Genomic DNA, 27823 nt, shown 5'->3' on the forward strand with positions numbered 1-27823 from the left:
TAAAAGACATTGGACACTGATGCATGCCTGGTGGCAGGTAACAAAGGCAATATGTCACATGGGTCTACAACTAGCAGTTTAAACACAGCAGTGGCTTAGAAGGGTAATTGTTTCAGAGCAAGACTGCACAGTGTAAGTGAATTTCCTTTTGATGCTCTTATATAAATTTTTACAACATAGGTAAGCTTTTGATTTTTAGGATTGCATTTTATTACAATTACAAATATCTTACCTAGCTTTAATTTTGGATGTAACAGGTCTTCTGATTGGCATACAGTTTTTTGTCTATAAGCTCATAGACATAATTTTGTCATGATTTAATCCTTAAACATGGAATTTAGAATTAAATTATAAGGAATGACTATAATATTTTTTCTGTCTATTCGAAATAACTTCAAAAATGTGGTGCACACTTTTAAATAACCCGCTATGTGGTTATTCAGTGTGCACCACATTTTTTATGTTATTTCTTCATAGACAGAAAAAATATTATAGTCATTCCTTAAATAGTAAAAATTTAGAACCCATCATATCTGAAATAAACTGTTTACACAGAGATATGTCTCACCTTTTTGTTATTTTGAAAGTAAAATGCAAATGTTATAATTAAAATAGCAATACTTTAACATGTAAGTGATGCAAAATATTCAAAGTCAATGAATCATAACTGAAGGTACAGGGTCAAACAATCTCCATAGAAATGAGATGTGCCAATGCTAACACAACTGCATACCAAATATCATTGACCTACCACAAGTGGTTCACCATGATAAACTGACCTAATCACAAACTTATACATGTAAACTAAGCAAAAGTTTCAAAGTCAATAGACCATGACTGAGGGGCGGGGCCAAATAATCTCCATGGAAATGTGATGGGCCAATGCTAATACAACTGCATACCAAATATCATTGACCTACCACTAGTGGTTCCCCATAAACTGACCTAATCACAAACTGATACATTGTTGCTGCCGTCGTCAAGGACAGAAACAGCCATACCTATGTCTCGCTTTTTGACTCTGTCAAGGCTAGGCAAAAACAGTGTGGCCAGCTATGTTTTTTAGCAAATTTTTAACATATACATTTCAGAAAATTTCAGGGAAAATTCTACCAAAAGTTAGTGTCTATCTACCTTAATTATCTTATCTGTACGTATACTCACACTAACATTTTAACTCCGCCATGGCCGGTCCCAAGCCCGGCTGAGAAAGGAGGAGGGTTGGATGTAAAGTGGGTCATTACATAAAATAAACAGATTTTTTCTGTATTGCTTAAATAATGATAGAAAATAAAACCTCTGAAACAGCACTGAACATATATTCCTATATTTGTTTTTATGCAAAATTTGTCAAAACCAGGAAATGATGATCAATATTGACAAAAATACCATTTTCCTCAATCAACAAAAATTGTTTCTAACAAAATATTAAGAAATCTGATGTATTTAAAGTTCTTACACAAAATAAAAAGTTTTCAGATCCCCTTTAATTGTACTCCCATAATGCTATTATACTTTTGTCTACTGGATATTTCTGAATATAAATCAAATTATATCACAAAAAAGTACAACTTTATAAGAATTCTTATTTCCCAAACATATTTTCTTTTATAAACAAATTTTAAATGGCAGCCAAATGTTTAAAAGACCTTACTAAGAAACCCCATCTACATCCAAGCATTCATGTTAAGCAATCACAGCTACATCTAAGCTAAGGTAAACTAACCATCATCTTTACTTTAATGTCTATTTGGGTATACATATAATTTTTTCTATTGGTTGCTAAATTCAAAGTTTGATAATGTTCCTGGGTGTAAATATGATTTTTACATATGGTGCTCAATTCAATGTTTGATAATGTTCCTGGGTATACATATGATTTTTACATATGGTGCTCAATTCAATTTGATAATGTTCCTGGGTATACATATGATTTCTACATATGGTGCTCAATTCAATTTGATAATGTTCCTGGGTATACATATGATTTTTACATATGTTGCTCAATTCAATTTGATAATGTTCCTGGGTATACATATGATTTCTACATATGGTGCTCAATTCAATTTGATAATGTTCCTGGGTATACATATGATTTTTACATATGTTGCTCAATTCAATTTGATAATGTTCCTGGGTATACTTATGATTTTTACATATGTTGCTCAATTCAATTTGATAATGTTCCTGGGCATACATATGATTTCTACATATGGTGCTCAATTCAATTTGATAATGTTCCTGGGTATACATATGATTTTTACATATGGTGCTCAATTCAATTTGATAATGTTCAACAAAACTTTAAATAATAATGGAGTACACAGATATTAGAATAAAGATATGTCCTCCAACGTTGAGGACGTGGATGCAAAATATTGCTTCTTGCATTCGCAAACAATATACTGGAGAGGAAAAATATTCAAAACCAAAAACAATGTGGAAAGAAAAACCTGACCACTGGCCACTAAATAAACCATTTTATGACACAAAAAACAAATCACAGAACGATCAAGGAAAGTCGATATCAGATGAAGACCTCTTGAAAAGTTTGCTTGATTGCTGCAAGCACAAAAATGAACAAATCAACTACTTATACCAAAAAGAGGTAGATGCCTGGCAAGAGAAAAGACTGGGACTGCTTTATAAATTGTATATATTTCGCATCAATATGGAGAAAATCAAAATGGCCATTAAAATCATGATTTCCTATAAGGATTCTGAGGAAATGAAAACAGGTCTGCAAAGCATAAATGTCAGTCTTACTTCAGAAACAGACATAACAAGAAGCTGGTGCAAAGGACAGTCTGAAATAATAACTGAAATTACTCGCAAACTTGCCACCATCCTGTGTAAAATTATCAAAGGAAAAGATCCAGAAGCAAAATCTGATGGCATTTGGAAGTCTCCTCCTGAAAACTGGCCTTCAGCAGTTCCATTTTATAGTCCACACAACAGAGGAAAATGCAAACAGACAGGCTCAGATAAGGAGCTTGTTTTGACTCTAATTCAAAATCCAAAAGCCATTATTCCGCAGAAATATCAGTCTCTAGTTACAGCTTTTCAAAATATTGTAAATGCAAATAATTCCAGAGAAGCGAAAAAGCATAAAGAAACATTATGCAGAATTTATACCATTCAGAATAATACATCAATCATTGACAATGCCCTGAAGACTATGCATGAACATGGACTATTCACACTGAATATACACAGCATTTTAAACCAATGGTGGACTAAACAATCTTTTGATCCTCAAAGTGATTATTTCTTGAAGAATTCTGCAATAATTTCAAACAAAAGACAGGCTATTCAAATACATATTACAGAGACATCTTTCAAAATTGGCTTCCAACCAAATGATCTGAAAGATAATACAAAGTCACTTGTGTTTTACAACATAACCTCTCAAACACAAAAATCAACCTCACAAACAATCTGCTGTAGTTCAAGCTGCTCAAAACACAGTCATTTTGAACATTGTAAAGATCAGGAAATTTTTACAAAAGAACAATCTAAAAACTGTAAAACACAAGAATCCAGACATCATCTAAGTGAAAACAGGGGGATAAGTAAAGATGAACTAGTCACTGCTATAGAAAATGATGTTACATCTCTAAATTCAAAGCAGATAAGGGGAAAAGTAAGTACATGTTTAAATCTAAACACACATGGCCATGCACATGAAACACAAAATAAAAATAAGGAAAATTGGTAGGATTCCCAATGAGATATCTATCAACAGACAATAGGACAAATATCTTAACAACAAGCGGGGCTGTTCGGCATTCAACAATGAGTAAAACCCATACCATATAGAAACCTATAGAGGGTATGACAAAATTTAAAACAGTTCAAACGTGAAAACCAAATGACCAACAGCACTAAGCAAGTTTGGATTAAATTACATCCACATTTAACCCAAATTCCACATAATTTCAACTTTTATAATAAATAATTTAATATCATGAACCAAAGCTATGTATATTTCAAACATTTGTATACTATAATAAGAGGTGACAGTTTAAATCACAAACTTCTATTAATCTACTTTGTTCTTGATATAAACATTAATATATCTTAAATATATATCTAGAATACAGAACATCTGTGAAAATGCGATTGTTATAAACAATGGACGCAAATGCAACATTCGTTATTTTGATTTTAAGAAATAGTGCAGCAACACTTACATGTATCTTGTTCTAATTTTCGCAATGATAAAAGCGTTGCAAAAAATTCTGAATTCACACAAGTACTTTGCAAGATTATTTGCCTACATGAAGAAATATGCAATCACCTGAACACATGTTATAATAAAATGATCTATCAATAAGATATTCAATTACCTCTATAGATATGTTTCCCCTGTCATGAATATTATTATAACAAAATATATAACTTTATTTCTTACAGAAAAGAAAACATCCACAAGATGAAGAGCTACTGTTTGGTATAAAAAGACCAACATTATCAGCTGACAAAACTTATAACACACAGGTACTATGAATATGTAAACAAAGCTTATACATGTATATATAACCATAAGTGGAATTTTTTAATATGTAATTTACACATTTAACACTATACCACTTGACAATAAAATAAAAATAACATAAATGTATGTACCTACTGTATTTTAAAGTTGGTCTTGTCCACTTTATAAACTATCTTCAACTAGTGAATTTTCCAGGAAAAAATTGAAATCACAGAACAATATCATTACGTCACAATGTCATTTGACATGTTTTTCCATGAATAATCCAAGGTCAACCGAGGAAGTTCATTCATATAAAGGGAAATTAAAAACTCATCTACTGTTTCTTAGTGTAAATAGCATGAATAGGTGTTATCCTTATGTTATGGAATTCCACAAAATGATAAAAACAGACAAAATATTCCCTCAAAAATAGAAAGTAAAAAATAATTTCTTCAAAGATTCAAAACTTTCAGTCTTTGAGAACAAATTACAAGGACCATTTTAGGGTAATTAAACAATCTTTATTTGTCTATTTTTTCAAGTTTTACTCTACTTTCAGACTGAAAATATTAGTGAAATGCAGCAATCAGAGCAACCATCCATAAGAAGCCAAGAAAACATTGAATTACAAGACAGTGAGAAGTGGTTGTTTGCCAATTTAGGCATTACGGACGATGATTTATCAACTTTTTTGCAGGAGGTCAACTTAAACATTCTGTCTAGTGATGACGATTGTTTTAGTGATCAGCTAGAAGTTTTACCAACAGACATGGTTGGTTATGAATCAGGCAAGAACTCAAATACCGAAGAACTTTTATCAAGAGGCCATGACAAGGAGTGAATAATTACATGTATTAATGGATTTCAAGTTAATTCTTAATCTTACATTTTTCAGTAATTTCAGGTTTCAAATAGAGAATTTATTCTTATCATCTCAAATAAGAAAATTATCCTGCATATTTTTCATGGTTAAAGACATCGTGGGTATTCAAAAACCAAAAGATGAAGAAGAAACGACACATGTTATCTGCTCTCTGGTCGGGTTGTTGTCTCTTTGACATATTCCCCATTTCCATTCTCAATTTAACAATTACCATCGAAAAAAGAAAAACAAAGAAAAGGACAAACAACTGTCTTCAAAACACTACATAGAAAACTTTAGACCCCATGAATACCAGAGTGAATTTGGAGCTTTATAAGGTAATAGCTACATGTATTGCAGAATAACAAAACAAATGTTGCCAAAAAATAAGGCTATGTGTGCTTAGAGTGAACACATGACTTGAAAAATTACCTTTCAATGAATTTTACACCTCGCACAAATAGCTTTATTTTAGTGCAAATCATTTGTAGTTTGTTTCCCTAACAAAAATTCTGACAGGGTGGAAACATTAAGCAAGTAAATTCTCTATTTATAACCTCTACCGGTGCTCACATAATTATTTCTGTTCCCTCCAGTATTTTAAATTATAGCCTAGGCCATTCAAAAAAAAATCTTAATTTCTTTTGAAACACTCAAAAATTAGTTTGTTTTGAAACACTCAAAAATTTACAACAGAAAATGATGATGTAATGCAATTTTTTTTTTCTTTTCAACTTTTAATAATTTTTTTTCATTTGTGCACAAGGCATAAGCAAGCTCATATTTACAAAGCTGATTATTTTTATTTACACTACATGTTCTTATCTCATGCAAATCATATGTTTTTCAAACAAAATTATTATGTATGCATTTTTATAAAAAATATGGGTTGATATAAAAACCATTACATCTTCTATTTCTTTTCAAAACAATTTCAAATTTAAATACACAACTGCACAAGAAATCAAATGAAAATTACAATTCAAATTGAAAATGCCTTAGAACAAAACATTTATTTTGAATGGCCTTATTGATACATGCACTTGGCTACTGGATCTTCCTTTTAGTTTTCTTTTTTTTTTTTAAAGCTGATTTTGGCATGAACATGATGAATATGGCATTTTGAGAATAATAATCTTGAGGGATAAGTTATTCACTAATACTTGCATGACATCTACGTAGAAGACTTTTACATAGTCAATAGAAAAGGCTTAAAATTTTTTCATGAGGCTTTGATAATGTAAGAAAACAGACGGAGGGTCCAGTAGTAACCTGCATGTGTCTTAATACTTAGCACATTGTGCAAGTATTCATATATTCATGTATTTATGTATTGTAATAAATGATATTTAAATGTTGAGTGTCTTTTTATTTTCCACTTACACTTTAAAATTTGTCAAAGGAAGTTGACATTAAGATTACATCACATGATGGAAGAGGAATGATAAGAGCTATTATCTTGTTCCTTGAAATTGTAAAAATAGTAAAATTCTAAAATCCTTTAAAAATGACAATTAATTTTTATTGATAAATGAATAAAATTTTACTAACTGGAAACTTTGTTTCAGAAAAAATCAGTTGTGATGTACTTTTGATGAAAACATTTACAAATTAATAGACATATATGATATAAATTGGTCAATTTACACACAATTGTTGGCATCACAGACTTACCAAAAATGACATTTCAACAACATAAAAATTTGTGCAATTAATATATCTAACAGCAAATGATCTTTCTATACACTAAATCTAGTTAACCTTTATCTAAGCGTATCTGACAAAAACATGAAAAAATACAGCTGACCTTATTGTTTAGGGGCCATCTGAAGCCCGCCTCTAGATGTAGGACTTTCTCACTGCATTGAAGGTCTATTGGTGGCCTTGGACTGTTTTATGCTCTTTGGTCGGGTTGCTGTCTCTTTGACACATTCACTATTCTATTTTGAAGCATGATAATGAGGTCAAGGTCAGATAATCCTGCCAGACAGACATGTACAACATACAATCATTTTATCAGCCAAATATAGTTGACCTATAGTACCTGAGAAAAAGACCTTAGCATGAAACCTTAACATTGACCAATTAACCATGAAAATGTAGTAAAGGTTAGATGTACCTTGCAATTCTTCCAAATACAGCTAACCTATTGCTTATAGTACATGTAGTATCTGAGAAACAGACTTAACATGATAAAGATAACATTAATTGGTCGTGAAATTTAGGTCAAGGTAAGATGAACCTAACCCTAACCATGCCAAACAGACTTGTTGAGGTAGTGTGGTGACCTACATGTATAGTTGTTAACTTCTATGTCATTTGGTCTCAGGTGGAAAGTTTTCTCCTTGGCAATCATATCACATCTTCTTATTTTTATATTGTAAACCTTACCTGAAAATGAGGTCAAGGTCAAATGAAACCTGTCAGACAGACATTTACACCTTACAATAATTCCATACACCAAGTATACACTGGTAGTTGACCTATAGTAAAAGTATCTGCATTCAGACTTGATCATAAAAATTTAACTTTGATCACTGATCCTTGAGTGACAGGTAGACCTTCCAAGGAACCCATATACCAAATATAGTTATTCTATTACTCATAGTAAGGTAAAAATTCACTTGACAAAAAGTAAATAGTTTTCTAAGCAGTCACTAATCCATGAAAATGAGGTCTAGGACAATGGACATATGAAAAGACAGAAATTTCGATTGATAACGTATCAAATCTGTATGCAAGGTATGAGCACCTAAGTCTTCTACCCTCAGAAATATAAAGCTTTACACAATTAATTATTCACCCTTGTCACTACTGCTGGATTGTGACATCTTCCCTATGTCTCACATTCTTGGATTTGTTGCAGGTGAGACAAAAATGGAATAAAATTGTAAAACATTCCATAGTACCCTGTATCAGGCCTGATATTGCTGCTGTCAGTGTATTTTAAGTGTAATATTTCTTGCCAAAAACAAAGAAGGTTTAATAAGGCCCTAATATGGCCTCTAGCTAAAATTTTAAATGAGGATTTATTATGAAATAAGGTAATGTGGTATGATTGCCAATGAGACAACCATCCAGCGACTAAATGACGTAGATGTTAGCAAATAAAGGTCACTGTACAGCCTTCAACAATGACAAAAACCCATACTGCATAGTCATGATAGTAACCTATAAAAGGATCCTAGATGATAAAATATAAAATCGTTTAACGCCAATTTCAAAACTATTGTGCTATTTAGTGGCGGTCAGTTTTTATTGGTGGAGGAAGCCAGAGTGCCCAGATAGAACGACTAACAATCCTAGTCAACAAAGATTGGAGTTGAACACACCTACTAATTTCCAACTCACAACCTCAGAGTTGAAAGGCTAGTGAAACAGTAGTTCGACTACTTAGACCACTTGGCTAGCAAATGAGAATGGAAACGGGGAATGTGTCAAAGAGACATCAACACGAGCAGAAAACGGCCCAATGCCACCAATGGGTCTTCAACACAGCAAGAAAATCCTGCACCAGGAGACAGGCTTCAGCTGGCCCCTAAAATATAATGTCTTATAGTTCAGCTAAATGGACCCCACACTTAACTCTGAAACATATAAATGAACCAAAATTTAAAAAACACACAAGACTAACAAAGGCTAGAGGTTGTATTTTAATGCTGACTATATAGAAAAAAAAACAAATATAAAAATGATGATATGTTGTATGATTGTCAATTACACAACTCAACCAAAGTCCAAATGATCTGGATGCAAGCAGCCGTAGGTTAAAAAACGAAAAAAGAATTTAAAAGACAACAACCAACCACATCCACTGAATTACAGGCTCATGTCTTGGGACAGACACATAAAGAATTTTGTGGGGTTTAATATGTTTGTGAGTGTTCAACCCTCCTCAAACCTGGGAAAGTGGTGTAACAGCACAAAATAAAACAAACTGTAAAAACTAGTTGGAAATGGCTAAATGACTCGTCAGTTTGTCAAGAAGCACAAAAAACAGGACAAAGCCACAAAATACTGATTTAAGAGTGCTTAAGTTACTAAAAGATAGATGAAAGTCAATTACAACTAATAAATAAATAGTGTTCTTACAGCAGACTTAAGTATCAATCAGTACACATCCAACACATTTAGGGTAAAGACGCCATAAACAGTCCAAGAACAATATGGCCTTGGGTAATGCCAAAAAAAACCACAAGTTCATTGTATCAACAGGATGTAGGACTATAAGTTTTCATAACTGTATAGCGATCCATATTTTGTTATATCTTAATTTATCAAAAACAAAATCAATGTTAGTACTAAATAAACTGCTTCGCTGAGCGCAGCTGGATACGCCCGCAGAGGTCCAACCCTGAACAGTTGGGACAAAAATGGACACAATATTCAAGCTTGATACAGGTCTGAATTTGGATTGTATAAAATATTTGACATATTATAGGTTTCTGAATAAATGTAGTCAAAGAACTTGAAATTGGTTATATGAATTGAATTTATATTCAATTAAAGATTTCTTGCTGTTGTGCAATACACTATGCTGTTGCGCAATACTTAGTAAATCTGTTGTCAGACTATAAACAAATGAAGTTCAATTAATTCTCAGTCATATTAGAAATTTATGAAAATGTAAAGGGAGCTTACATCAATAGATATAAACAATTCACCAAAGTTTCATGAGAATTGGTGACAGCATTTTTGAGTTATTGTCCAAAAACTGGAAAATCCCCCCTTTTTTAATGAATAAAACCCAAAAACTCAGAAATGTAGAATGTAAAATTTATAAAATTCTAAACAGAGCTTAAATCAATAGATATAAACAATTCAACAAAGTTTCATACGAACTCCTGAAAGCATTTTTGATTTTTTGTCCAAAAACTGGAAAATCCCTCTTTTTTTATGAATAAAACCCTGTAACTCGGAAACGTAAAATCTAAAATATATAAAAATCAAAAGGGAGCTCATGTCAATAGATATATACAATTCACCACAATTTCTTGCAAGTTGGTGAAAGCATTCTTGAGTTATTGTCCGAAAACTGGAAATTCCCCCTTTTTTAATGAATAAAACCCCATAACTCGGAAATGTAAAATCTAAAATTAATAAAAAACGAAAGGGAGCTCATGTCAATAGATATAAACATTTATAATTCACCAAAGTTTTATGCAAATTGTGTTAAAGCGTTTTTGAGTTAATTTCTGACATGTTGACGGCAGACGGACGGACAGACCGACAACGATATACCATTATACGTCCAGTAAACAGGTGTATAAACTGTTGACACAGAGATGTTTCTAGCCTGTTGGCTGAACATTTGAAAAATGACAATCTAATGGACAGCAACACTGCTTATTAATTCAAAATCACTGGACCATGACCTAGGAGGCAGGGCCTCAAAATAGTCATCAAACTGATATGTACTGATAGTAATGCACTTTTTACAAAATATCATTGATCTATCACAAGTAGTTCCTATCAAACTGACTTAAGCAGAAAACTTAACATTGAAAATTGATAATTAATTCAAAGTCATTGGACCATTACCTAGGGGGCAGGGTTTCAAAATAGTAGTCAAACTGATATATGCTGGTAGTAATGCAACTTTATACAAAATATCATTGATATATCACAAGTAGTTCCCATCAAACTGACTTAAGCAGAAAACTTAACTATTGTTGATGCCTTCGCCATCGCTGCCAACGCCAATGCAATCTGAAAATCAACACCTATGTCTCACTTTCCCCAACTTTCGTCACTGGCTCGTCAATAAAAACAACATGCAAAGGCATTACAACAATCTTAAACTGATAAACCTTTAAGAATTTGTTTATTCAAAGGATCAATGAATTTGCATGGATCATATCTAAATTTACAGGCTCTATAAACAACCATTGAAAGGAGGATGTGATATCCTATTTGTAATGAGAATGAATTCAATAATTACAGCCAAACTTCCAAACCAAATCTTTGGATCTATGAAAGAATTTAGCAAGTTTTAAAAAATAACTCAAGAATGGTAAAAGTGTCGCCACCAAATTTCGTACTTAATCTGTATTATGTAGTAATAAGCATTGTGTAAAAGTTTCATAACATTTGGTTGAGGCAAATTAAAGTTAGAAAACGTAAACAAAAAATTTGTACTTGATCTTAGTTTTGTGGTAATGAATATTGTGTATAGGTTTCATAATGTTTGGTTGGGGCAAACTTAAGTTACAGAATTTAAACTAAAAATTTGCAATCTTTCGATTTTTAAAGGGGCATAACTCAATAATGGTTAAAGTGACACTACCCAAATTCAACTTGATCTGTGTTTTATCAGTTGAAGTCAAAATTAAACATTGCATTGTATAAAGCATTGATTGTAGTTGATTCAACTATTATCATGGACAAAGGAAGATAACTCCAATTTTAAAAATTACTTGATATTTAGAAGAAAATAAAAATTTTGCAATTTTTATACGACCGCAAAAATTAAAAATTTTTTGGTCGTATATTGGTATGATGTTGGCGTCGTCGTCGTCGTCGTATGAAGACACAGTGGTTTTCGCACTCTCACTTTAGTTTAAGTGAATGGATCTCCATAAGGTTCAATACCACGAAAGGAAGGTTGGGATTGATTTTGGGGGTTATGGTACCAACAGTTAAGGAATTAGGGGCCAAAAAGGGGCCAAAATTAAGCATTTTTGTAACTTCCAGACAATAACTTGTGTGTAAGTGTATGGATCTCTCTGACATTGTACCACAAGGTTCCATATCACAAAGGGAAGGCTGTAATTGATTTTGGGGGTAATTGCCTCAAAATTTAAGGACTTAGGGGCCAAAAAAGGGGCAAAAAACAAGCATTTTTCTAGTTTCTTGACAATAACTTGTGTGTAAGTGTTTGGATATTTCTGAAATTGTACTACAAGGTTCCATATCACAAAGGGAAAGCTGGAATTGAGTTTGGGGGTAATTGCCCGAAACGTTTAGGAATTGGGGGCCAAAAAGGGGCCAAAAATAAGCATTTTTCTAGTTTCCAGACAACAACTTGTGTTCAAGTGTATGGATCTCTCTGAAATTGTACTGCAAGGTACCCTACCACAAAGGGAAGGCTGGGATTGAGTTTGGGGGTGATGAATTATAAGGGGTTCAAAAAATTTGAGGGGGGGGGGGGGGGGGTTTCTTTTAAAATTTTCCATTTTAAGTTGGTTATTTCTGATTTATATTTAAAAGCAAATAATAATGATATGGTAGGAGATACACACCAAACAGGATGTGTAAATTATTATATAATAAGTATTGTGCAATAGCAAGACATTTTCAATTGCACAGTATTGCACAATAGCAAGAAATCTTCAATTGCACAGTATTGCGCAATAGCAAGAAATATCCAATAGCACAATATTGCGCAATAGCAAGAAATTGTCAATTGTACAGTATTGCGCAATAGCAAGAAATATTCAATTGCACAGTATTGTGCAAAAGAAGATACTTCGTATAAATTGCTTATTTCTTGATCAATTTCAATGGGGTTTTATTCTTGAATTCTTGGGGTTCTTTAATATGCTGAATCTAACCGTGTATTAAGTTTTTGGATTTTGGGCCCCGTTTTTAAATTGGTCCACATTGAGGTCCAAAGGGTCCAAAATTTAACTTTGTTTGATTTCATCAAAAATTGAATTATTGGGGTTCTTTGATATGCCGAATCTAACCTTGTATTTAGATTCTTAATTTTTGGTTCCGTTTTCAAATTGGTCTACATTTATAAGGTCCAAAGGGTCCAAAATTAAACTAAGTTTGATTTTAACAAAAATTGAATATATGGGGTTCTTTGATATGCTGAATCTAACCATGTATTTAGATTTTTGATTTTTGGGCCCCGTTATCAACTTTGTCCACATTGAGGTCAAAAGGGTCCAAAATTAAACTTTGTTTGATTTCATCAAAAATTGAATTCTTGGGGTTCTTTGATATGCTGAATCTAACCATGTATTTAGATTTTGGATATTGGACCATAATAGGTGAATATCCAATTTAAATTTTTTAAGTTCTTAGACCACATTCATAGTGTGTCAGAAACCTATGCTGTGTCAAATATTTAATCACAATCCAAATTCAGAGCTGTATCAAGCTTGAATGTTGTGTCCATACTTGCCCCAACTGTTCAGGGTTCGACCTCTGCGGTCGTTTCAAGCTGCGCCCTGCGGAGCATTTTATTCCATTTTTTAAGGGGCATAACTCTAGAACGGTTAATGTGACGCCACCAAAATGCATACTTGATCTGTGTTTTGTGGTAATTAGCATTGTGTATAAGTTTCATAACATTTGGTTGAGGCAAACTTAAGTAAGATAACTGAAACTAAAAATTTTGCAATTTTTCCATTTATAAAGGGGCATAACTCTAGAACGGTTAAAGTGACGCCACCAAAATTCAAACTTGATCTGTGTTTTGTGGTAATAAGCATTGTGTATAAGTTTCATAACATTTGGTTAAGGCAAACTTAAGTTAGAGAACGGAAACTAAAAATTTTGCAATGTTTCCATTTATAAAGGGGCATAACTCTAGAACAGTTAAAGTGACCCCACCAAAATTCAAACTTGATCTGCGTTTTGTGGTAATAAGCATTGTGTATAAGTTTCATAATATTTGGTTGAGGCAAACTCAAGTTAGAGAATGGAAACCAATTTTGGGACGTATGGACGGATGTACGTACAGACGGACAAGGGTAAAACTTAATGCCCCCACCGCTACGGCGGGGGCATAAAAAAAGAAAAATGAAAAAGAAATATTTAAATTTTGAACTGGATACTTTAACCTCAAACTGAACTTTAATGATGACGGTCCACAAAGACAAGGAATGAAAGATTGCTATGCTTTATCAAAAAAGAAGGCTAAATTGTCATTGTCTTAGTGTATTAACTTACATTATAATTACAATGTTAAATGGGATTGGGACACTTTATGGTCAAATTCAGTACATGTCTTTCAGGAACTATTGAATTTATTACTAGTGTAAAAATTCCTTCCCATGTTGAATAATCATGTATACTCAGTAAGAAAATTCTACTATCCTATTAGCAGTTTTCATAACACAGGAGAAAATCATGTGATAAAAAAATCAAACTTGATCTGTTTTTTGTGTAATAAGCATTGTGTATAAGTTTCATAACATTTGGTTGAGGCAAACTTAAGTTAGAGAACGAAAACTAAATATTTTCCAATTTCCCATTTATAAAGGGGCATAACTCTAGAACAGTTAAAGTGACGCCACTAAAATTTAAACTTGATCTGTGTTTTGTGGTAATAAGCATTATGTATAAGTTTCACAACATTTTATTGAGGCAAACTTAAGTTAGAGAACAGAAACTAAAAATTTTGCAATTTTTCGATTTATAAAGGGGCATAACTCTAGAACGGTTAAAGTGACGCCGCCAAAATTCAAATTTGATCTGTGTTTTGTGGTAATAAGCATTGTGTATAAGTTTCATAACATTTGGTTGAGGCAAACTGAAGTTAGAGAACGGAAACCAATTTTGGGACACATGGACGGACGCTCGTACGTACGTACGTACGCACGTACGGACAAGGGTAAAACTTAATGCCCCCACCACTATGGCGGGGGCATAAAAACTGTATTCCTGCACCCTAAACTGATGGTTCTGTTAGTATTCTAAACTGAAATACAGGGAATCAAAGAAGTTGATCATTTTGAGTTTTGATTTTTTTTCTAGATACTAAGTGTTTTATATGATTTTGACTCAGATGCATGTACATCCTACATTCATATATAAATATTAGCATATCAAGATCTAACAATATACTAAGTTTCTGAATTCATATATATATAATGAACTATCATTTAGGAGTTGTGAAGACAAAGTAGGAGCTGACCAGGACCAAATTTTCAAAGTTCAAAGTTCAATAGGCGGCATTACTGTAGAAAAACTCTGATGTACTGGAATACCTTACCCAAATGAACATATTAGGATTTAAAAACATAGCTTTTTCTGTTGAAAATTGTTTTTACTTATCAATGCTAAATAATTATAATAATAATTATAATCAAAATAAAAATTATCAAAGAAATTAATTGAGAATTTTATAGATACAAAACAATTGCATTGGAATAAAATAGAAGTTGCAATGACAAGGTCAGTGCTGGACTGACCAAAATTTCCAAATTGAAAGTTGCATAAATAAAAATAATAATAAACTGCTTCGCTGAGCGCAGCTGGATACGCCCGCAGAGGTCCAACCCTGAACTATTGGGGCTAAAATAGACACTATATTCAAGCTTGATACAGGTCTGAATTTGGATTGTAATTAAATATTTGACATATTATAGGTTTCTGAATAAATGTAGTCAAAGAACTTGAAATTGGTTATATGAATTCAATTAAAGATTTATTGCTGTTGTGCAATACACTATGCTGTTGCGCAATACTTAGTAAATCTGTTGTCAGACTATAAACAAATAAAATTTATAAAATTCTAAAGGGAGCTTACATCAATAAATATAATCAATTCACCAAAGTTTCATAAGAATTGCTGAAAGCATTTTTGAGTTATTGTCTGAAAACTGGAAAAATCCCCCCTTTTTTAATGAATAAAACCCCATAACTTTGAAATGTAAAATCTAAAATTTATAAAATTCTAAAAGGAGCTTACATCAATAGATATCAACAATTCATCAAAGTTTCATGAGAACTGCTAAAAGCATTTTTGAGTTATTGTCCAAAAACTGGAAAATCACCCTTTTTTTTATGAATAAAACCCCATAACTTGGAAACGTAAAATCTAAAATATATAAAAATCAAAAGGGAGCTCATGTCAATAGATATAAACAATTCACCACAATTTCTTGCAAGTTGGTGAAAGCATTCTTGAGTTATTGTCCGAAAACTGGAAATTCCCCCTTTTTTAATGAATAAAACCCCATAACTCTGAAACGTAAAGTCTAAAATTTATAAAAAACGAAAGGGAGCTCACATCAATAGATATAAACAATTCACTAAAGTTTTATGCAAATTGGTTAAAGTGTTTTTGAGTTAATGTCCGACATGTTGACGATGAATGGACAGACGGACAACGGTATACCATAATTCGTCCCGTAAACGGGCGTATAAAAATCAATGACAAGAACATCCTTCACACATCTGCATTCATGTTTAAAAAAATTACAATATACCAAGTTTCACATAGAGACAAAAAACTTTGTCTGTTCGATATACCCCCCTTCCCCACCCCAAAAAATGTTTTGAGTGTGAAGGGAGGTGTATAATTATACGTTTTTTTAAGCAATCGTTAAACATGAAAATGAGGCCAAGGACAATTAATATATGCAAGACAAAAATTTCAGATCAAAAGTCATCTGTATACAAGATATGAAGTATTTTCAGGTCTTTTAGCATCTGGAATATAAATCTTTATACAAATATTTTATAAGGTCAGTGGTCCCATTGGATTAGCATCCTTATGTCCCTCATGCTTGAGCATTCAACACAGGCAATTCAAAAATCACCATAAAAGTATGCTCATACTTATGTATATGTAAATAAAGAGCTGCGTCATCAGCGCATGATACGCCCGTCACTATTCAAAGAATAAAGTTCCATAACTCCCCAATGTCATTTTTTATAGATATAAACCACTCACCAAAGTTTCATGAAAACTGCTCAAAGCACTTTACAGTTATTGTCTGAAAACTGGGACTCCCCCCCTTTTTTTGATGAATAAAATCCCATAACTTGGAAACGCAAAATCTAAAATTTATTAAAATCAAAAAGGGAGCTTACGTCAATAGATATAAACAATTCACCAAAGTTTCATGCAAATTGGTTAAAGTGTTTTTGAGTTATTGTCCAACATGTTGACGGCCGACTGACGGACGGACAATGGTATACCATAATACCTCCTGTAAACAGGCGTATAAAAAATTGATTTTTTTGTTACAAATCATAGTGTATTGTTTTGTGTGTATAAATGTCATGCTGCCCATCAAGGGCCCTTAATTGGAACAAAAAATATTTAACTCAAACTTTATATCTGAAATTTGCACAAATAATTTAAATTTAAATGCTTTGGCCTATAAATGGTTAACTTAACAAGGAAGCTGAAATTGTATAGATTAAACTGGATTTCCAAATCTATTTTAAATTATTTTAATTAAGGTAAAGGTACAGCACAGGTAACATCATGAAATAAAAATAAAGATAATATTTCCTATTAAAATAAGTTGTAAGTGTTTATAACTTTAATATTGAAACTAAATTCTCACATTAAGTTTTTAGACAAAAGTAACCAAAAACGTTTCATTTTGCACTTCATAACTTTACAGCATGAATTTTTGTATACCCCATAACACCTTAGTTTCATCTTCTGTTGCTGGCAAACCACCAAAATAATGCATATTTAAAGCAACAATTCATATTATTTTGCATTGGTTTAATTGACAGCCTTTCAAGGCACACTGAATTCAAATATAGGTGAAGGTAAGTGATTTAAAATATAATAGTCAAAAAGTGTTTTAATTTTGAAAAGAAAGAGTAAATTTAAGTAACTTTCGTTTGGTCTATAGATCACATTAACAGTGTTTCAGAATTTTTTCACTAATGAAAACTATTTCAATTTGTTAGATATTAGTCTTCAATTTCAAAATATCTAAGGCAACAGGGCTGTTTTTTTGCTGAGGAGGTATTGAGTTTTATTTTGAGCATGAATTTTTCTAATCAAGTGCAAAAAGTAATTAATCTTTTCAACAGCTGTCATGGCAGGTTTTTTTTGCTATTTTTAATCATTAAAAAAATGAAATGTAAACTAAAGTTGAATCCAACTTTTGGAAGAAAAAAATGGACTTAAATTTTAGATCAGCAACTCTTTTCACAAAAAATTCTTACATGAAAAAAAACTTGTAAGTCATGAACATTTCAGTATAACTTACAATATTTTTTTATTGTCGTGAAAATAGCTTCAGAATTTCCCTAAAAAAATCTAAGGCCACTTATGGTGCATATAATGACAGGGCAAGTAATGGTATTCTTGGTGAAATTTATAGATTTCAGTCGAATTAATTTTTTTTGTGTTAAACAGTTAAAATAAGTTTTGTATTTATTTACAGCACATCTATCCAATAATTACCACCTTAAATTTTGTGAAAGCATGCTAGCTTCAAATGCAGGAGGTTGATTCAAACCAAATACCTTAAACCTGTATTTGCTGCTTCTCCTCCAAGCATGCTGCAATTTGGAGAACTAGCTGGAATTAGTGAGTTCAGAGTATTTCATAGGAGGATTTTTTTACTAATATTTGTTGTTGATTTTCTAAAAGTTTTATTTTTATTGAAACAATTGAAAAAAAAAAAAAATTTTGGAACAAAAGATGATAAACATGTACAGACCTCAAATGATAAACAATGACAAAGAATGAGCATTGAATAACTAATAAATTTAAGAGAAAAATTAAGGAATAATAACATCTTTTACTGGAAAAGATATGTTTCCCAAATAAAAATTGAACTTTGGTGGATAGTTGTCTCATTGGCAATCATACCACATCTCCTTTTTTTAAAATGAATATATAAGATAAGATATGCAACACATTACTGAGCATATATGGGAACAATGCAGGCTGTGATGTGTTATTTGTTTCCTTTGTGGGTGTGTGGGTGTTTGTGGGGTGGGGTGGGTGGTGGGGGGCACTTCCTATATACAAGGTCACAGTGATAGGATGTGCTGCTGGAATAGGCCACATTTTCCAGCTTGAAAATATGTAAATATGTGTGGAAAACTATCAGAAATATATGATAAGGTTATTACTTGTTATATAAAAAGCCCTGTATTTTTTTTACAGCCGAAATTCATCTTTCTTGGTGTCCCCGGCGGTGTTTTTATCCATAAATTTTCCCTCTTTTGACACTTTGGTATTCCACCTTCCAACACACAACACTAAACCCAACCAATATGGGAAAAGGTTACATTTTTACCTACGCAATGTATGAAAAGGTATACATTTTTAAAATCTAAATTATATGAAAAGGGTCGGGTAATGGAACCCCAGCAGCGCCCGTATTGAAGTGCCTGCCGCCACACCCACTTAATAAATTTTAAGTAATTTAAAATAATTCTTTCATCTAAAAAAAGTTCATTTTCTGTAGTTAATTTTTAATCGATTCACCGAAGAATGTATTTCCTTGTATATATTGCATATAAAATAAATAACTATATATACCTTATATATTTTATATCTATCATGTATATTTGTAGTTTGGTTAGCTATATTTTTGTAATCAAATTTTGTGTGAATGAATATTATTAGTTATATAGTCTGCTAATGACCTAATATGATATATACAGGGTCAGTAAATTCCAAATGGGGCGATAGCGAGGGAAGCTTGAGCCCCATATGGAATTTACCGACTCAGTATTTATATTGTATTAGGTCACTAGCACACTGTGTAAATAACTTATCTTACCAACTATCTAATATGGGGAATTAAGACGTAGCTGTAAACCTTGATATCACAATTCTAACTCAACGTTCCAAAGGACATTCAATTATTTACAGTGAGAAAATCAGCATCTCTAAGACATGTTTTGTCTATAAGCATGAAATATTATGTCAGTTTACAATGAATGTTACTTTGAGAAGAACACCGGTTTTTTTTAAGGAATGTAACTCTACTACTAACCCTGTATTGTTTTTATAAAGGGATGTAACACTATTACTAACAATGTATTAAAATAAAAGTGCCCACTGACCAAATATTAAATATACATGGTCTCCATGTGTTCGATTTTAATCAATGATTTTCCTAGAAGTGTATAGAAGGCAACTCAGGTAAGATAAATGTATATATTATTGTGTATTTGTTAATTATGTATATATTTCTATATATTAAAAGCTGAAGAAATGATATCAAAGGGAGATAATTTTACAGCAAATTCAATTATAGTTACACAATTCAGATTATCTCCCTTTCATTGCATGTTTTCAACATGTTTTTACAATTTTTTCAATTATTTACCAAAATAAATTTGGATTTTCTTTTCAGAACACATTAAAATAGTTTAACAATCTTTACAAACAATGTTAAGGATAAATTATTACATTGGTTGCAAAGAAATACCTTGATTTCCAAATTAATTAAACACTGATGGTTATATAAATTCACATGGGAAAGAACTCTTGTAATTTCACTCCTCTGAGTTGATCATTTAATAACAAGTGTTGTCATGAGGTGTCAATACATCAAAACAAAGTCAAGATGTGTAAAAAAAAGTCAATGTCATATAGGAATGACTAATCCAAGTATTCAAATATATGAAAAATATTAACTTGAGACCCTGCATGACAATTAATGTGTTGTTAGGTCAAGAAGCCTTTCAAATATATGCACAGTTAGCGAATACGTCTGACTTTCACCACTTTTATTACCATATACTATAGCCTGCATTTCAACTCTGCCAAGGCCGGTCCCAAGCCCGGCTGAAAAAGGAGGAGGGTTAAGGTTAAGAAGTAATCTTATCTTGTAAAACATGCTTTGCTGGATTGCTTAAATACCAAAAGATACAATGTAGGCCAATTTAAATTCTCCAACAGACACTGAACTTTTGGAAAAGGTAAATTGTGCTTCTTTTTAATATATTTTTTTTAATAAATTAATATTTTTGCAACTTACAAATGTATTTTACAGACGCAAATTAATTATACCTGAACAAAATATATTCAACTCAATAAAATTTCAAAAAAGGATAATTAGAATTTAGTATGTAATAGTGATTTGTCAGCCATTTGTTGCATCAACATTAATTAACCAAAATCCAATGTTATGAGAGCATCATATTCATTGCATGCTAAAAAATAGTTTAAACATTCTTTTTTTCATTCTTTTAGTTAACATGTTAAATAATATGTGTAATCTGAGTGGCAAAGGGACTATTTTTTGCCTCTCCCATGATGTCCTTGATGCTGTGTAAATTCAAAACTATTCATTCTCCATAGCAATCAACATGTCTACAGGTGACAAGGTACACTGCCATTTATTCAGAGGGATGCATTACTTTTTCTTTAAGTCAAGGATTCCTTACAGAGTAAACTTTTAAGTTCTTTTTCTCCTCATTATAATAGTTATCAAAGGTACCAGGCTTATAATTTAATACGCCAGACGCGCTTTTCGTCTACATAAGACTCATCAGTGACGCTCAGATCAAAATAGTTATAAAGCCAAACAAGTACAAAGTTGAAGAGCATTGAGGACCCAAAATTCCAAAAAGTTATAGTGGCATGTTTTTGCACAGTTCTGACAAAATAAATACTGTGTTGTGACTGAATACTGAACATTATGAAGGTCTTTCAGACATTACATATCAATTAATGAAAGGTTATTATGGCTCACAAAATTGAACAAGTCTCAGACATTGTAAACCCTTGTACTTGTTCTTGAATATAGGTAAAATATTTTTGTCTGATGAATATGTCTCACTATATCAATAATGTCCCAAGAAAATACAAATTTCCTGTAATAAAATTTTCCAAACCATATTCTTAACCAGAAACTTAGTATGGTACCTTACACTGTCAAAAGTGCTGTTGAACTTTGAATCTAAATTATATTTGGTAAAATTTTCACACAAAAGTTCAACAAAGCTTTCTATTTGAGTATTCAATTTTGAAGTAGCAGTCCATTTGTTTAAGGGGTCTTGTAATTAATAATAAAAGAAGATTTAAACATTCAAATTAATCAATCACATCAGATGAGTTTACCAACTCAATCATACCTTAGTGTCAGGTGGGAATAGGGATATTAAATCTGATGCCCTGTGTAGGGTGAGTGCCACGCTCTCTGCACGTTAAAGAACCCTTGCAACAACTCTCTGAGGGGTCTTTAGGTGGCCTGTTGCAAGGCAAAATTTCTGACCCTACCCAAAATACCTTAATTTTCCAGTGGCAGTCAAAATTTCCTCCCTTCATCCTGGTCAACCTTCCTAGCCAAACCTGCATATTATATTAATTGTAAATTTTTTCTCGTTCTGAATATGCATGAAATATTTATCACAAGACCTTAAGTAAAAAAAAAATCAGTCATAATTTCCATTTTGGTAAATTATGATGTGTTTCTATGTTTATTTACCTACCTAAAACAGATTTATTGAAAACAAAAAACATGCTAAAACAATTGAAAATATGTTACCCCTATAAAGATTGGATGCACGATATTATGTCTAATATTCTGCTCCATTATGCTGGACGAGAAACACATTCAAAACCAAAAAGGATATGGAAAGAAAAACCTGAGCACTGGCCACTAAATAAACCATTTTATGACCCAAAAAACAAATCACGAGATGAACACGGAAAGTCTATATCAGATGAAGACCTCTTGAAAAGTTTGCTTGATTGCTGCAAGCACAAAAATGTACAAATCAACTTCCTATACCAGAAAGAGGTAGACGCTTGGCATGAAAAAAGACGTGAACTGCTTTATAAGTTGTATATATTCCGTAGGAATACAGAGAAAATCAAATTAGCCATTCAAAACATACTGTTTTGTAAAGATTTTGAAGAAATAAAAGCAGCTTTGAAAAATATTAATGTTAGTCTTACTATAGATAAAATAGAAATAGACTTTATCAAGATCCGGTGCAAAGGACAATCTGAACTAGTAACTGAAATAACACGCAACCTTGCCACAATACTATGTAAAATTATTAAAGGAAAAGATCCTGAAGCGAAATATGATGGTATTTGGAAATCTCCACCGGAAAACTGGCCTTCAGCAGTTCCGTTTTATAGTCCACACAACAGAGGAAAATGCAAACAGACCGGCTCAGATCAGGAGCTTGTTTCAACTCTCATTCAAAATCCAAAAGCCATAATTCCTCTGAAATATCAGTCTCTAGTTACAGCTTTTCAGAAAGTTGTAAATGCAAATAATTCCAGGGAAGCAAAAAAGCATAAAGAAACAATGTGTAGAATTTATACCATTCAGAATAATATATCAATTATTGACAATGCACTGAAGACTATGCATGAACATGGCCTATTCACACTGAATATACACAGCGTTTTAAACCAATGGTGGACAAAACAAACTCTTGATAGTCAAAGTGATTATTTCTTGAAGAATTCAGCAGTAATTTCAGACAATAGACAAGCTATTCAAATACACATTACAGAGACATCTTTCAAAATTGGCTTCCAAGCAAATAATCAGGAGGATACTACAAAGTCACTTGTATTGTACAACATTTCTTCTCAAACACAAAAATCTAGTTCACAAATAATCTGCAGCAGTTCATCAAAATGTCCTTTGATCAATGATCAGGAAAAAGTTAATAATGATAGTGTATTTCCAAGCTGTTCAGAAGGCAGAGATTATGAACATTCTCAAGATCAGGAAACTTTATCGAAAGAAAAATCTAAAAACTGTAAAACACCAGAACCCAGATATCATCTTAGTGAATACAAGGGGAGCAGCAAAGATGAACCAGTCACTGCTATTGATAATGATGCTACATCTCAGACAATGGGAAAAGTAAGTATTATCTCAAGTTTCTAAACACACAAAGAAAATGGTCTAAAAAATCATATGCTTACTGTATGTCTTACATTACACATCATGTACAATGTCAAACATTTATTAGGGAAAATAAGCAGTGAACATGGTGAAGTGATAGGGAAGTTACAATTAGTTTAATTTTAAAACAGGTGGTCATCTAAGTGTGTAATTCAATGGCACTTATGCTTTATAAAGTTTATACTTGTACCTGGAAAAGTACATGTACATTAGTGTATATGTTTCATAATATATTCAAACATTTAGTTCTGTATTGAATACCATAACCATAAGAGGGTCAAAATCAGGAATCTTTAAGTCAACTGATTATAAAATGCAATATCAAGTTAACTTATCCCTGCTGACATAAAATCATCATAAAAAAATAAGAAGATGTGGTATGTTTGCCAATGAGACAACACTTCCCCAGAGACCAAATGACATAGAAGTTAGCAATAATAGGTCATTATACGACCTTCAACAATGAGCAAAACCCATACCTCATATAAGCTATAAAAGGCACACGAATTGTTAAATGTAAAACAATTCAAACGAGAAAACAATAAACGAAAAACAAATATGATGAACAGCAACAAACGACAATTCTAACCACTGAATTACAGGCTCCTGACTGGGGACAGGCACATACAGAATGTGGCGGGGTTAAACATGTATATTTAAGACATATAAAGTAGGTTATAATATATAGCTAGGATAAATATAGTTTAAAGATGCTTATAATTTCATATATAAAATTTAAATATATATAGTTACTAACTGTGGTTTTTTCTGTATACAACCTTGAAATATTATTGGCCTACATGAAGAAATTATAAGCAATTAAATTTATACCTGTACACTTGACATTGTAAAATGATCCATATATAAGATCCTCAAATCACCTATACAGTTCAGTTTCCCACATTAAGAATATCAAAATAACAAAATAAAAAATTTATTTCTTACAGAAAAGAAAACATCCTCAAGATGAAGAGCTGCAGTCTGGTATAAAAAGACCAACATTATCAGCTGACAAAAATTATAACACAAAGGTACAATGTATATACATACAATATATATATAACTATACATGTAAACAAAACAAAATTTTTCCATCCCCCTTAATTTCCCCTACTATCAAATGTATGGTGTAAAAATTTAAAGAAATAAATCAAAATGACTGAATAAAGTTTATGATGAATGATTTAATGAAATTTGGACCAACATCAACTTAAGCTTGTGTTCATCCAAATATACCTATTTACATAGATTGCAGGTTAATAAGTATTGACAAAATAACAAAGATGTAAACACTAACGACAGTTATCGATGAAAAATATGTTACTTAAGTGGGAGGCATTTATATTTCTAAAGATTCAATCTAAATTCAGCATCCTTTCTCTTAACATTTTTGAAATAAAATAGATAAAGTCAATCAATGTTATACTCCAGAATATATAAATTCAGGAATTTTTGGGATGTTTTTTTTTTGGTGATAACTGCAACAAGATATATATAGGTTTTGCAAAAATACAAACTCTCATTTAAAATTTTAAAATAATTATTTATATGCAATATTTCCAGAAATTGCAATAGTTAATGTCGAATAAAGTGACCATTGTTTGACAATCTCTATAATAAATGCATGCAAAGATACTCAAATTAACAATACTTCACTAATGGAAATTTCTCAATTTTAACTTTATTTTCAGACTGACGAAATTATAGAAACACAGCAATCAGAGCAACCATTGGTAGGAAACCTAGTGAATGATAACGATGAATCACACAACCCTTATTTAGGAATAACAGATTCTGAATTACATGATTTATTAACTAGTATATCAACTTTTTCGCCGGAGGCCAACCTCAACATATTGTCTAATGAAGACAATTGTTTTAGTGATCATCAGCTAGAATTAATATTAACAGACATGGTTGAATATGAATCAGGCAAGAACTCAAATACCGAAGAACTTTTATCAAGAGGTCATGACATCAAATGATTTGTACATACATGTATTATAATATATATTTTTTATGATTATTTTTCTTTAGGTTTTAAATAGAGAATTTTACTGATAACACCTAAAATAACTAAATTATCCTGCAGATTTTTCAATCATTAACTTTTTTGGAATTTTGGTAATCAAGTCATCAAATTAACTTTAAATGTCTCCTTGAAAGATTTATATTGCTCTCCTTAATAATGGTGCTCTATAAAAACATTTTCATTATAACCAATACAACACTAAAAAAAAGAAGGCATTTAATGTGTTAAAAAAAACTCAATAAGATATGAAGAAATCAAACACAATCATAAAACAAGCTCTAGGAAAAAAAAAGACGAAAAGACAAATAAAGGTACACTAAACATTACTCTGAAAACTGTAGACCCCATCAAAAAGTGGTACTCAGGTACATTTTGTCCTTAAGAAGGTTAAGCAACTCCTGCTAGTGGTAATCAACATGCTGCTTTTATACAGTAAACATTTGTAAATGATACCCTTAATTTTATTTCCTTAAACATTCAACGTTTGTTGGTGTGGTTCATAGGTGTTTTTCATTTCTCGTTTTTTTATATAGATTAGACCGTTGGTTTTCCTGTTTGAATTGTTTTACACTAGTTATTTTTGGGCCATTTATAGCTTGCTGTTCACTGTGAGCCAAGTCTCCGTGTTGAAGGCCATACTTTGTCCTATAATTGTTAACTTTTTATACATTGTGACTTGGATGAAGAGTTGTCTCATACCACATCTTCTTACTTAAAATTACAGTATTCTACAGAATAATTTTTTTAGAATTTGACATGTCAAATTTACCCAGAAAGAATAAGTTATTTGTTAAACTATTGCAGGATACGAAAACAAATGTTGCCAAAGAATAATGCTATCTGTGCTTAGAGAGAACACATGACTAGAAAAATGACATTTCAACGAATTTTAAACCTCGCGCAGATAGCTTAATTCTAGTGCAAATAATTTGTAGTATGTTTCTTGACAGGGCAGAAACATGAAGATAATAAATTCTCTATTCAAAACCATCACCAGTGCTTAAATTGTTATTTCTGTTCCCTCTAGTGTTATCAATTATAGGCCATTCAAAAAAATATTAGTTTCTTTAGGAAAACTCAAAAACTTTCAACAGAAAGTGATAATGTTAAGCAATTTTTTTTTTAATTTTTATTTTTTATTAATAGTAAAGGTTAGACTCAAACTGAACAAAATATAAAAAAAACATTCTTTATTTACTGCCTGTCACATGTACTTATGTCATGCAAATCATACATGTTTCAAACAAAATTTTATATGCATGCATATACACAATGTACTTAGATATTGCCCAATAATATTAAAACTTTTATTCATCTTTATTTTAAACAACTGAGAATTATTACAAAAGCAATGAAATGAAAATTCAAATTCAAAATGCTAAAGAAACAAACATTTTTTTGAATGGCCTTATTAATACAAACATACATGCACTTGGCTACTGGATCTTCCTTTTGGTTTTCTTTTTCATCAAAGCTGATTTTGGCATGCAAATAATTATACCTGCATGAGAATATATCTACCTAGATGACTTGGCCACAAAGTCCATACATCACTTTTAAAAAAGTCTTCTTTTACACATTCTTGAACAGGGGAGGCTGAATATTTTTTCATGAAGCTTTGATAATGTAAGAAAACAGATGGAGGGTCCAGTAGTGAACTGCTTGTGTCTTAATACTTAGCACATTGTGCAAGTATTCATATATTCATGTATTTATGTATTGTAATAAATGATATTTTAATGTTGATTGTGTTTATCCTTTTCCACTTACATTACAGGGAAAATATTGTCCATAAAAGTTTTTACATCAAGGTTAAATCTTATGAAAGAGAAAGTTAATGTAAGAGACACTATCTTGTATCTGAAATTGTTGACAGAGTAAATTTCTTATATCCTTTT

The 27823-nt window shown here is 31.6% G+C and overlaps 2 protein-coding genes across 6 annotated transcripts in view; one reads left to right on the top strand and one right to left on the bottom strand.

Moving 5' to 3' along the window:
• Positions 1–27823, bottom strand: part of LOC127708836 (RUN and FYVE domain-containing protein 2-like) — a 102542-nt gene that overhangs the window by 69029 nt on the left and 5690 nt on the right. The window lies entirely within an intron of this gene.
• On the top strand, positions 1185–27669 carry LOC127708837 (uncharacterized). 3 transcript variants are annotated; one of them, XM_052213983.1, is made up of 3 exons: positions 1185–3643; positions 4417–4500; positions 25585–27669. In XM_052213983.1, the coding sequence occupies exons 1-3, from the start codon at positions 2315–2317 to the stop codon at positions 25876–25878; spliced, it is 1707 nt and encodes a 568-aa protein (XP_052069943.1). In that variant the 5' UTR covers positions 1185–2314; the 3' UTR covers positions 25879–27669. The 3 variants fall into 3 exon arrangements, with proteins under 3 accessions (XP_052069943.1, XP_052069944.1, XP_052069942.1); XM_052213984.1 differs by lacking the exon at positions 25585–27669 and adding an exon at positions 5040–6700; XM_052213982.1 differs by lacking the exons at positions 1185–3643; positions 4417–4500 and adding exons at positions 20763–23851; positions 24841–24924.

This window comes from Mytilus californianus, unplaced genomic scaffold, assembly GCF_021869535.1.
Source record: "Mytilus californianus isolate M0D057914Y unplaced genomic scaffold, xbMytCali1.0.p SCAF_7, whole genome shotgun sequence".
Lineage (NCBI taxonomy): Eukaryota > Metazoa > Mollusca > Bivalvia > Mytilida > Mytilidae > Mytilus > Mytilus californianus.

Excerpts from the sequence above, each read along its gene's own strand:
- LOC127708837 (XM_052213982.1), top strand. The coding sequence starts at position 22,436 with ATGTTTATTTACCTACCTAAAACAGATTTATTGAAAACAAAAAACATG. Across the intron at positions 23,852-24,840 it reads CATCTCAGACAATGGGAAAA|AAAAGAAAACATCCTCAAGA; the intron begins GTAAGTATTATC and ends TATTTCTTACAG. Across the intron at positions 24,925-25,584 it reads ACAAAAATTATAACACAAAG|ACTGACGAAATTATAGAAAC; the intron begins GTACAATGTATA and ends CTTTATTTTCAG.